Source organism: Polypterus senegalus, chromosome 6, assembly GCF_016835505.1.
Source record: "Polypterus senegalus isolate Bchr_013 chromosome 6, ASM1683550v1, whole genome shotgun sequence".
NCBI classification, from domain to species: Eukaryota; Metazoa; Chordata; class Cladistia; order Polypteriformes; family Polypteridae; genus Polypterus; species Polypterus senegalus.
In genome coordinates this window covers 178,800,825-178,813,097 of record NC_053159.1, presented here as the reverse complement: position 1 = coordinate 178,813,097, position 12,273 = coordinate 178,800,825, and the positions used below count along the sequence as shown (strand labels likewise).

General features: G+C 37.3%; 1 protein-coding gene across 1 annotated transcript in view; it reads right to left on the bottom strand.

Moving 5' to 3' along the window:
* Positions 1-12,273, bottom strand: part of zak (sterile alpha motif and leucine zipper containing kinase AZK) — a 214,693-nt gene that overhangs the window by 78,474 nt on the left and 123,946 nt on the right. The window contains exons 12-14 of the mRNA XM_039757640.1: positions 9,877-9,921; positions 8,824-8,854; positions 2,819-2,958 (exon numbers count right to left, since the gene is read on the bottom strand). Of these exons, the coding sequence (XP_039613574.1) occupies positions 2,819-2,958; positions 8,824-8,854; positions 9,877-9,921 (216 nt within the window). The remainder of the gene's footprint in view (positions 1-2,818; positions 2,959-8,823; positions 8,855-9,876; positions 9,922-12,273) is intronic.

The window sequence follows — 12,273 nt, the reverse complement described above, 5'->3', positions numbered from 1 at the left end:
AGTGCTGCTGCAATTCTTTAATGAAAAAAAATGGTATGAAATATAAATATATGTACTGGTTAGTATGGCTTTAAGACTCTGGATAAAAGCAACATCTAAATTTATGAATATAAATATATTGAAAAAATACATCACAAATGCTTATCAAAAAGCAAACCTGACCCTGTAAATATGCTGAAAAATCTCACTATGTTCTTTATTGTGAAGTGAAATATCAAAGATTAGTCTATAAGGTGCTTGGAAATGCCAGCTATGGTCCTGTCTCCCACTTCAATAATTAACCAGGACCTATTTTTGGAAAGAAATAGCACACAGTGCAAAGCATCTGGGATAATGTCCTGAATGAACAGGTGCACCTATAAATAAAATTAAATAAAGATAACAAATGACAAATACATATTTACTATCACAATTGTATTTCAAGGATTTCCTAAAGCACAGCACTGTATTGTAACAAACACAATAAGCATGTACATTTTATAGCTATGTTGTATTACACATCTTGACATAAATCGAAACTGTAATGTAAAGCACACATTGACACTCCACACACACACACATTGGGAGTGAAAGACGGGTATTGGTGTAACTAAAAATAAGGGGAAGGTTTTTGGTGTGAAACTGCCACTAATGCAATTTCTGTTTATTTTAGAATAGAGGAGAATTCTCCAGAAGATTACTTATGTCACTTTTGGTCTGAACATCGCTAGCTCTGCCCTATTTTCCTTCCTCACCTACTTAACAGCCTCCACACAAGAAGTCCTTGTTCACATCAGACCTGACTTCTGAATAAGACAGATCTATTCCCTCTGGAAGTCGTCACTGTGCTACAAGAGCCTAACAACACGTCAAATATGACATATTCTATGACAAATCTATTCACCTTATCCTCTCTACAACTCAAGGATTAAATGGCATGTCCTCTGGAGCCCCAACACATTTTTGGTATTTTTCAGTCTGTAACATAGCCTCTTTAAAACTTTACTTAGCATAATGTTTATCCTTGTATAAAATAAGATAATTATAAACATTGTATGCACTGTGCAATGACACTTTGATAATGTAAAATAACATGTTATTTTACACTGCACATGCTTTGGTAATGTACAATTACACAAATAACATAAATATAAGGTCATCAATACCAACCTTTCAGGCCACTAACTTTTATATACTTTACAGTGTACTAAAAAAAGTGCACACTGCAAACACACTTTAATATTGTACCATATGTGCACTTTGATACAGTACTGTAACAGATATGGTGATGTTGAACTGATACTGAGCTGTAACACACAGAATTATAATATACTTATACTTTCATAATGTGGCATAACACAAATCTTGACGATGTACATGCTTTGATATTGTACTGTAATGCGTGTTAGTATTGTACAGACATTGTGCACAGCTTGACTCTCTAAGTTTACCTAGCACCTGACTGACTGATGTAATATTTGTTCTCATGCATATTTATTTAGAAAGTCACTTTGCATAAACTTGATAAATAAATAAATGTAAAGGTTTGTCAGAAGCAAGACTAAACTCTAAAAACAATGGACAGGGAGAAGGAAATTATCATAAATGTGGAAATTCAATAGCTGTCCTGACAGATAATATTAATGGAGATTTTTTGTTAGGATCGATTTTTGATAATCATTTTGCATTTACTTCTTTTAATTTGTTTTTAATACAATCTGTAGTTTTATGTGTGTACATTATTTAATTTGTATTTTAGGTGTAAACCTGTTACGCGCTCTGAGTCTGTACTCAGTGACGAACACTACAAATAAATAAATGAATGGATTGAATACTGTTGTTTTCCAGGGGGTATCCTGAGACCTACATTAAGGGAAGCATAAGTCGTCTGCATTCACCAAATTGCAGCTACAGACTCATTCAGTAGTCACATCCAAACTGATGAGTCACAAGCTCATAATTACTTTCCACCTGTATCAGCTTTTCATGCCCATCTTTGTGAACCAGCTCATGAGCAAATCTGCAAAAGCCTGATTTATGGCTCTTCTGCTGTCTTTTGGGCATTTCATTTCAGTTCAAATTACAAATGCTCTTCGAGATGAGAATGATCAGAAAGGAATTTAAACATAGAAATGATGAACTCTTTGATGTAGCCAACGTCGCTGCTCAAATGACAGTCTACAGAACAAGGCTAAAATCACTGCAATCACTGCGAAAGCGACACCTGGCTCCTAATCAAGCTTGTTAATCCATTGCGTCTTCTTAAGTAATAATCTGCAATTAAACATGTCTTCACCTGGCATTTACATCAAGTGGTGAAGAGGCAATGTGAACAAGCAATGGGCCTCATCAAAAAAAAACGAGGTGGTAAAACAGTGTATACTGACAAGCACTTTCTGTAATTCCATATCTCATAATTAAGATGCAAACATGTAGTTATTGTGTAACGAAGAGTATAAATATTTAGTAATGATCTGTTGGAATGGGATGTTTAAATAGAAGGACCTTCTACACATTAGATATGGAAAAAACAGAAATAGTTTAGAATATGATTATTACTTCAACACAGGAATTTGCCCCAATTCAGCAAAGAACACTTAAAATGTTTACTTAGGATTGTCTATCTAAGCCAAAATTGGGACAAAGAAGAAAATCTGAAGAAATAGGTAGGGCATAGAAAAAGATGAATCGAAAAGTTATACTGCTTATAGCTCCACATTGACTGCCCTCAGATTAACTGAAATTTATTGTATATAGCACCTGTTCTCAGTGAACACAGTTATACTCTATGTCACTGTCCTACCTCACTTTTTCATAAAAAACATAGCCAGAATTGTACCTTTAAATGAATAATGTGCCCTTTGGATTTAATCCCCATATCCTTCATGTCATTTTCTGTCAAAAGTAGTAGACGTTTGCCTGTAATGTGGTTTTCCTTAATTAATTCTGCATATCTCTTCATGTCGCTGGAAAACTCTCCTGTAATTTGTAAAGTAAAAGGAAATGAATTAATCAAATCAGGAATCAAAAGGATTTTTTTTAAATCTAATGTTTATTGGCTTGGTTAGCCAATGAAAAGGAAATTCTACATTAAATTGTCCCAGTATGATTTGCTCTATACACTAGTTACAACTACTCACTTCAAACTATGAAAAAATCCAGTTGTTCACCACTGACAGAGCACATGGTTCGGCCTTTAGACAACTTTGTCTCACATATAAACTTTTTTCAAAACATTACTTTTACAAGATGCAAGTTAGACTTTGTTAAGTGAAGTCCAACTAACTTTCCTAACTATATACTGTAATAATTTTATTATTTAGCCCAGATAAGGTTACTAATATTATCTCTATGTTATATCTAATGTTAGGTATACCAGTTCTCTTGAAAAAGTACAAAACTAGATTATCAGATAAAGCATTCAAAATAGGAACTTTCAAGTAGATTTGCAGGTAATGAGTGGAAGTCAACGGAGGCTCTGATTAGGGATTTTGAGAGACAGAGCGAGGAGTTTCTGTGCTTGCGAGTGTCCTGGATAAAAAACAAGATCCTGGTCTTTAATGATCTCTTGGGCACAGCCATCAGCAATGTGTCTGTCTGCGGAGAGAATGTCAACTTCATTGACAGGTTTACTTACCTCAGCAGTGACATTCATGTTTCTGGTGACTCTTCCTATGAAGTCAGTAGATGAATTGCGAGTGCATGGGGGTCAAGAAGTCACTGGAAAGGGGTGTGTGGCTCTCCCAATATATTTGCAAAAAGATCCAAGTCTTTAGAGTCCTGGTGCTTCCTGTTTTGCTATATGGTTGTGAGACATGGACGCTGTCCACTGACCTGAGACGAAGACTGGACTCCTTTGGTACTGTGTCTCTTCACAGAATCCACTGCTTTGACTTTGTGGTGAACAAGCAGTTGCCCTTGGAGTCCCGAATGAGGTACATTACATGCATTGTGAAGGAGCATCAATTATGGCACTATGGCCATGTGGCACGATTCCCTGAGGGTGATCTGGCTCACAGGATCGTCATTGTTGAGGTAACTGAGCAGCTAGACCAAGCCAAGGGGATGCCCATAGATGGTCAATTCCAGTGTATGGGATTGGACTACGTGTCTGGCTGGGGGGTTGCCAACCAGGATCCAGAGCTGCTTTGTCGTGCGGTGGTTGCTGCAACACACTGTCACACTGTACCAGTGCATGCCCCCCAACCTGACCTGACCTAAGTGGAAATCTGTCTTTGATAAAATATGTCATTTTTCAACTTGTACAAAAATGATAACATACCATTTAGAACTAAGCACTGTCTTTGTCTCACACTGTCCAAAATGATTTCAGGTAAATACCCTAACTAAGACTAAGACTAATTTAATTGAATGCCTGCTTCACTTCTGAATCAAATGTTTTAGGAATGCCATCTGCTCAGACATTATTGGAATATGATCTTTCATTATTGATAAACCTTGGATAAACAACAATCTCTAACCCTTTAATAGTAATATTTGGGGTATCACTTGAGTGTAAATTTACATCTGCAATGAACAGTATAAAAGTTATTTTGAATCTAGCAAACATGTATTCATTTGGCAGTCATTTAATTAAACATGCCAAACCTTGTAGATATTTCAGTATTAAAGTACCTTGTCCTTCGCTGCCAATCTTGAGGAATATTTCAGTTGGGAAGTGTTAAGAAGTTGTCTCCATGACACTTCAATGAACAGAATAAGGCCAGAGAATGGGTGGAGTAGCTCTATAAACTACAAAAACTACAATAGTGTTCAGTACTGTACTACTAAGTAAATATATATATTCAGTATTTGTAATGTGAACCCCTATGCTGTAACAATACATTTCCAATGTCAAAATAAACCATTTTTGTAGATATTTAATAGAAGAAGAAAAATTCAAAACTTAATGTTTGCTTAAGTATTCAATCCCAACATATTAATACTTTATCAAGAACCCTTTACCTGTAATAACAGCCTTAATTCTTTTGGGGTTAGTATGTACCAGTTCCGCACATTGTTCAGGAGTGATTCTTCCCCATTCTTCTAGGTATAATTTATAGAGATCTTCTAGGTTAGTGGGATGGTGCCTCTGGAAAGCAGTTTTCCAAACAATGCCACAGATTTCCAAAATCAGGGCTTTGACTTGGCCATTCCAAAACATTCACCTTTCTGTTTCTGAGCCATTCCAGTGTTGCTTTCGCCTCATGCTTAGGGTCATTGTCATGCTGAAAGATGAATCTTCTCTTGAGCCGTAGGTTCATAGCGGACTTGAACAAATTCTCCTGCAATATTGTGCATCCATTGCCCCTGCAATTTCTTCAAGATTCCAATTCCCAGCACATGAAAAGCATCCCCATAGTATGATGCTATCACCACCATATGTCACCATAGGTTTGGTGCTTCTTGAGTCGTGGGCTTTGTTAGTTTTATGCCACAATCTTTGAAGTCTGGCCAAAAAGTTCTATTTTGGTCTCATTTGACCGTAAAACCTTGTCCCACATCTTAACTGGGTCTTTCTCATGCTTTGTAGAAAATGCTATACATGCTTTTATGTGGACCTTCTTAAGGAATGGCTTCTTTCTTACTACCCTGCCATAGAGTCCTGTTTTATGGAGAGCTCTTGAAATTGTGGACCCACTGCACCTCCACTCCAGTTTCAGCCAAAGAACATTGCAGACTTCTGAGAGTGACGGTTGGATTTTTAGTGGCCTTTCTCACCAGTCGACGTCTTGCTCTGATGTTTATTTTAGAGGGACGGCCTGTTCTAGTAAGAGTCTGGGTGCTGTGATGAACCTCACATTCTGATGATGGATCCAACAGTGCTTAACAGGACATTCAAACTCTTCCGACATTTTTTGTAGCCATTTCCTGTCTTGTGCATTTCAATGACTTTGCTTCTCAATGACATCGGTAGAATGCTCCTTTGACTTCATTTTTGTAGTGATTGCCCAAAAACAAAGACTATGGCCCTTATGAATGGGGCTTTTATACCCAGAGAGATGTAAAGGACTCTCAAGTAGTACCTCATAATGTTTAACTATGACTGTCAAATGACTGTCACCTTTGTGTTGTTTGTGATTGTCATTTGTGTAAACGTTTAAATAATGTTTAAATACTTATGCAAACACTAACTTTAAGTTTGTTTTTTTCAGTTAAATATCTACAGAAAATGGTCTATTTTTGACTTTGGAAATGTATTGTTATGACATAAGAGTTCACATTAAAAATACTGAATTGATAAATATGTGGACAAATCTTTTGTCATGCAGAAAATTATGATGATTTTCAAGGTGATTGAATACTTTTGCACACCACTATACAGTAGACCCCTGCGAAGTGGCGGTTTGGAGATAGCGGCCTCACTCATTCGTGGATTTTTCCTTAGAACTTAACTAATAATTGTTAGTGGAAACCACAAATATCCTCCACAATTTTTATGGCTTTTTTCGTGGTAATACTATACTGTAGAGAGAACACAAAGCAATCTACAGGGAAAAGGTGGCTTGTGATGGTGAAAGTAGCCAATCTGAGAGTGTTCTCCTTGCTGCTGATTGGCTGCTGCTCTGTGACTCATCTCCGGCAGATGCAGCCCAGCATTCCCATATCATAACAGTTTACCGCATGTAGAAATCTCAAGTGTTTCGCTGAGCGTTCTCGTGTTTTTCGTTTTATTCTTCTTAAAGCTCTAAAATGCCGCCCAAATGCCCTGCACCTTCTAAGGCTTCTGGCAATGAAACTAAGCGCCAGAAAAAGTTACAGACTGTCCAGGAGAAAGTTGAACTACTGGATTTGCTCCCAGAACTAAAAAGTTATGCCGCAGTAGCTACCCGAGGAGTTGTAAATCCTCTGCTTTGCTGTGCAGTCATTATCTTCATTACATACCTTTATCGTACTGCACAGCTAATTCATCGCCATCATCATCTTCAATCAATATCATTCATTATTGGTGAGTACCCATACATTTTACTGTATTTTTATTAAATGAAATTATTACGTATTTACACTACTTATACCAAAGAAAGCGACAGCACATACCAAAGAAAACATGCTTGCATGAATTATAGTACAATTCAAGGCAAGACAACCATGGAAAGCACACCGGAAGGGGCGTGGATTCACTAAGCCGCCGACAAGTGAGACACCTATGGCGCATGCAGGAAGGAGCCACGCCCACCAACTCCAAGCCCATTGGATACGACGACAACTCGCAGGGCCACGCCCACCAACTCGGACGCGACGACACAGAAAAAATGGTGTCATTTATATTCGTCTGTCCTAGAGGCCACATGCAGTGCAGGTCAGGTTAATGTCATGTGCATGTCATGCACCTCCGAGCTACATTGACTGTTCATAGAGGCATGTTTCTCACGGAGGTGAATCGCCATATGCAGCGTGTGAAACGGTTTGCGAGGGGTGTCCCATGGGATCCTTAAAACAATCCTTTACAACTGAGGTTAAAGCACAATGAAGTAAGCAGTCTTTAAAAACCGACTTTTTGGTTACGAAAAAATAGCAAACTGTTTTACACGCTACATACAGCTATTCGCATCCGCGACAAACATGCGTCTTCTTAGATGCTCCTGCAGGAACAAGTAAGACGTTTTCCTGCCCACCAACACTCCTTTTTCACCGGCCGCCGTCTACCCTCGCTCTCTAGGCATTCACACTGCTTGCCCATTTGCCCGGACGCAAAAACTCACCGACCACCCAGTTAGTCCCTTTCGTCTGTGGTAAGAGTCCACATGCACGTCTGAACCAGGAGCATTTGTTAGGCCGCGGGTTCACTATTATGTTGTATTCTGCTCTCTCCAGAGTTCCATCTTTTCATTCACTTTCTCACACCAACCCGTTTTAGACATCCGTGTCTTTCCAGAAGTGTTTAGCATTCAATAAATAATTATGCATGAGATTGACCGTGTGTCTACCCAGCGCAGAGAGGCGTGGGTAAGCCGTTGAACCCCATTCAGGCTGCAAGCCGTGGAATTCTCACTAAGTGTGACTCATACAGTCCCACTCATTACGTCCCTACCCTTTGTACATACCCCCCTCCCACCTCGCTACTACCGTGGTCGGGTGTCTTGGTGGATTATATATAGAAAAGCAGCCAGATCCGCACAGAGCAATGAAAAGTCTATGTCAGTCACACATACATCTGGACTGTATAAAGACGACGACTCAAGTGACAAGTTGGAGGTGGGCACATGAGCGGGCAGTGCATACTGAATGAGAAATCAGCAGACTAGCATGACCGACGGAGCTGAATGGACGTCATTCTCCTCTCCTCCCGTTCCAACCTCCGTGCCGTGCGCCCCCATCCCTCCGTCTGGCAGGAGAAGGTGCGATGGCGGTCCGTCAGTTTTCAGTCACCGACGATCGTGTGTTGGTTCGTTCCGTGCATTGTTACAATGTTGCTTTTCTTGCTGATTTATTACATTACCGATTTTTAAAATATAAATTTTCTTCCTGTGCTTAAAACCCATTAAAAAACCGTCCTGATTATGCGGCAATGGTACGCGACAGGTTGGCTAGTAGTACATATAGCGGTAACATCGGTATTTGACTTTCTAACACTACGGGAGACATAGCAGTACAGTACTGTACAGTAAACAAGTTTACCTTTACATTCTTTTTTTAAAGATAATGTATTAAGCTGAGTTTGAAATGAAATTAAAGTGTTTTGGGGGTATATTTAGGGTTTAAACTATACAAATAGGCATATATAGGCATTTTTTGACCACATCCAAAACTCACAGTTTTTCACAATTCATGGGTGCTCTAGGAACGTAACCCCCATGAATTTCGAGGGTCGTCTGTATATACATATATATAAGCAAAACTTACCTTCATTAAAAAGTTGCTCCACCCAGAAATGCTTTTAAGGAAAAAAACAAAAGAAAAATACATTAGAATGCAGTCAACCATTATTTATAATATACAGTGTTTTTCAACAGTGAACAGCACTGCAAGGCAGTTTCCAAGTTATATTTTTATTGTAGGGTAAATGACTTCCCTGGGGTCACATTCGTAATCAAATCACATGTGATTATAAATATATTCAAATCTAGTGGTTTGTATTTTTGAATTTTGCAATTCATTAAATATTGTAAATTTGTACCCTTTCTGAGCCTGTCTTTAGGGAAGAACGATATTTTAAAAAAAATCAACTTGAAATTACTTGAACAAAACCAGTATGGAAACATAATAGTTAATACATCTACAGGGGATTCACAAGGTATTCAGAACCCTTCATTTACTATATACTACATTGTGTTGTAGATTTCATTTTAAATGGATAATTTTGCCATTTATGCCCATCAATCAACACTCAGTAACTCATATTGAGAAAATGAAAACATGTTTTCAGAAAGATTTGCAAATTTATTAAAAATCAAAAACTGAGATCTCTCATTTCTAAAAGTATACAGACCAATTGCTGTTGTACTTTATATTGTGCTCAGATGCTTCATGCTTGCTTTAATTCTCCTTGAGATGCGTGTAGAACTTGAATGGACTTCACCTTTGGCAAGATGAATTGATTGACTTTGCTTAGAAAGTCATACACCTGTGCATGTACGCACAGTATGATCCCACAATTCATTCTACATGTGGGAACACAAAACAAGTTATGAAGTCCGAGAAACTATTTGTAGATCTCTGCAATCAAATTGTGGTGAGGCACATCCTAAAGTTGTCAGTCTGGCCAAATTGAGTAATCAGGCAACATGGTCAGGTGGTGACCAAACCGTGGGCAGCAACCATCAAACAGAACTTGAATGTGGCTACAATTGCAAAGAAAATATGGAAATATAATAATCTTTAAAATGATTTATCAATTATATTAAAAGAGATGATTATAAATAAATAAACAAATAAATAACTAATGTATAGACTTACCACATGTTCTTCTGTCCACGTATAAATGTCATATGATGGAAGAAGCTAAATAGTAAACAATGAAAAAATGTTTTAAATTCAAACAAAGAGAATCTTGATGTGTCTAAACATAAATTCACATTTTAAAGCTCAATGAAATTTATTTTAACTCTAGTGCCCATCACAACGAAGATGGCATTGAATATATTGCTTCATAACACACACTTTACACCTGGAGTGTCAAACTCAGATTTCAGAGAGTCACAGGGTGTACATGTTTTCATTCTAGCCATATTCTTAATAAGCAATTACTACTGTTAATAGAACATGCTTATTTGTCTGGTTTGCGTTTTGAGATTTAGAATCCTTTTAATTGTTTCTTTTTTACTTAACCTGCAGCCAAACAACAGTGAAATACAAAGAAAGTTTGGAGAATTATGGAAAAGGTGACATGAAGGCAAAAGGCAATGCAGCTGCTTTTGTTAAGGTATCTTATGTTACTTATACATAAGTAACATAATTTTGCTTGTGTGTATTGTTAAAAAAGCATTTCCCAACATGCTAGAAAGCTTAAACATGACAAAGGTAGAGATCGAATACACAAACTAAAAGAATAAAAATCTTCAGTTTCTACAGCTCTGTAAAGTTTCCAGCACCACTCCCATATTTTAAAAGTTAACAGAAATCAAAGAAAATGAAGGGTGCTAAATACAGGGTGAGTCAAAATTATGTTAACACTAATGGTACCGCTATGTATATACTTTTGTGGACAATGTATGTGCCACATATGGTACATGGTGTTAAACATGAGGGCGAACAGGTTGAGACATTCCTGTAAATCATCTTGCACATATGAAGTATGTTTTGTGAATATATTGTTTCTGCTATTCAAATATTAACATAATTTTGACTCACCCTGTAGAAAAAAACACTTATGTAAAATTAAAGGTGGTACGAGCCCTAATGTGCCAAGGCTTTTATAGCTTTTTTGCAGGAAATATGCAAAGTATTATCTGAAATTAGTGTTTCTGAGCTGGGATAGCTCTAAGCTCAAAATGGCAACTGTCTTATAAAACTAAAGTGTGCAGAAACCAAGGTGTCTTCTCTTATTAAAAGCCTGATGAGACTCATCATTTGAACTCAATCTCAATAGAAGCTGGCACAAACTATGAACTATGACTCCTAGACCATTGTAATATCAAATTAATAATGTGCAGTGTAAAACACTTAAAAACAATGTTATGAGTGGTTAAGGAATAGAACAACTATAGCCTTTTTATTCAGTCATTCAGTTATTTTGAAAGTAAAATCACAGTGATGAAATACTGTGTCTGATGCAAGACTGCTTAATTACTGGCATTTAAAATAAAATGTTATGACAATGTCCTACAATGGATGGATGTTTAACAATGGAAATGACTTTCACTCTGTTTCAGCTGTTTGGGTCTTTCTAATTTCATTTATTTTCAGTTGATTCACAAACCACCATTAACGACATATTCTGGAAACTAAAAACTAACTGCAGCATTGAATCTGGTCACATAACAGCTCACTCAAGTCAGAGAGGACAAATGTCAGGAGTGCAGTATACAGTAATGCCAATGTGTAATTCACTTTAGCTTCTTTAAATGCTGTTTGTGTCAGACCCTTTAGCTCTGTGTGTACTAAAAATTTTCACCTCAATCAGGATTGTTTGTACCTTTTATAATGGCATCATAAATGGGGACACTGCTGTAAAAATGGTGCTGTCCTTTGGATGAGACGTAAAACTGAGGTCTCTGTGGTCCCTGGGCATTCTTTAAAAGAGTAGGGTCTATCCTGGTGTTCTAGCTACCCACCATGGCCTGGTTATTATGGCCCCCTAATCATTCCTTGCCACTAACTGGCTGTCTATCTCTCTCACCACTTCATCACCTAACAGCTAATGTGTGATGAGACAGATCCCTACAGATTTTATTTTTTCTCCAGCCATCTGGAGTTTTTTAGTTTTTTCTGTCCCCCCTGGCCATTGAACCTTACTCTTAAATCGATGTTAATGTTGATTTATTTTGTTTTATAATTGTGTCTTTCATTTTTCTATTCTTTAATATGTAAAGCACTTTGAGCTACTGTTTGTATGAAAATGTGCTATATAAATAAATGTTGTTGTTGTTGTTGTTGTTGATGAGTGTACTGGCACAAAAATTGGCTGCCATCGCATCATCCAGATGGATGCTACATGTTGGTTGTGGTTGAAGAGGCTCTCCACTCACTATGAACGTGCTTTATATAATTATTATTATTATTATTATCAGACTTTATTTACCCTTTGTATTGCATACTGACACATACAGCACATATTTGTAGCTTTTACAAAGCAAAGAAAAAACATAATTTTGAATTAAGGTAACAAAGTATACCCTAACATAGCATTTTAAA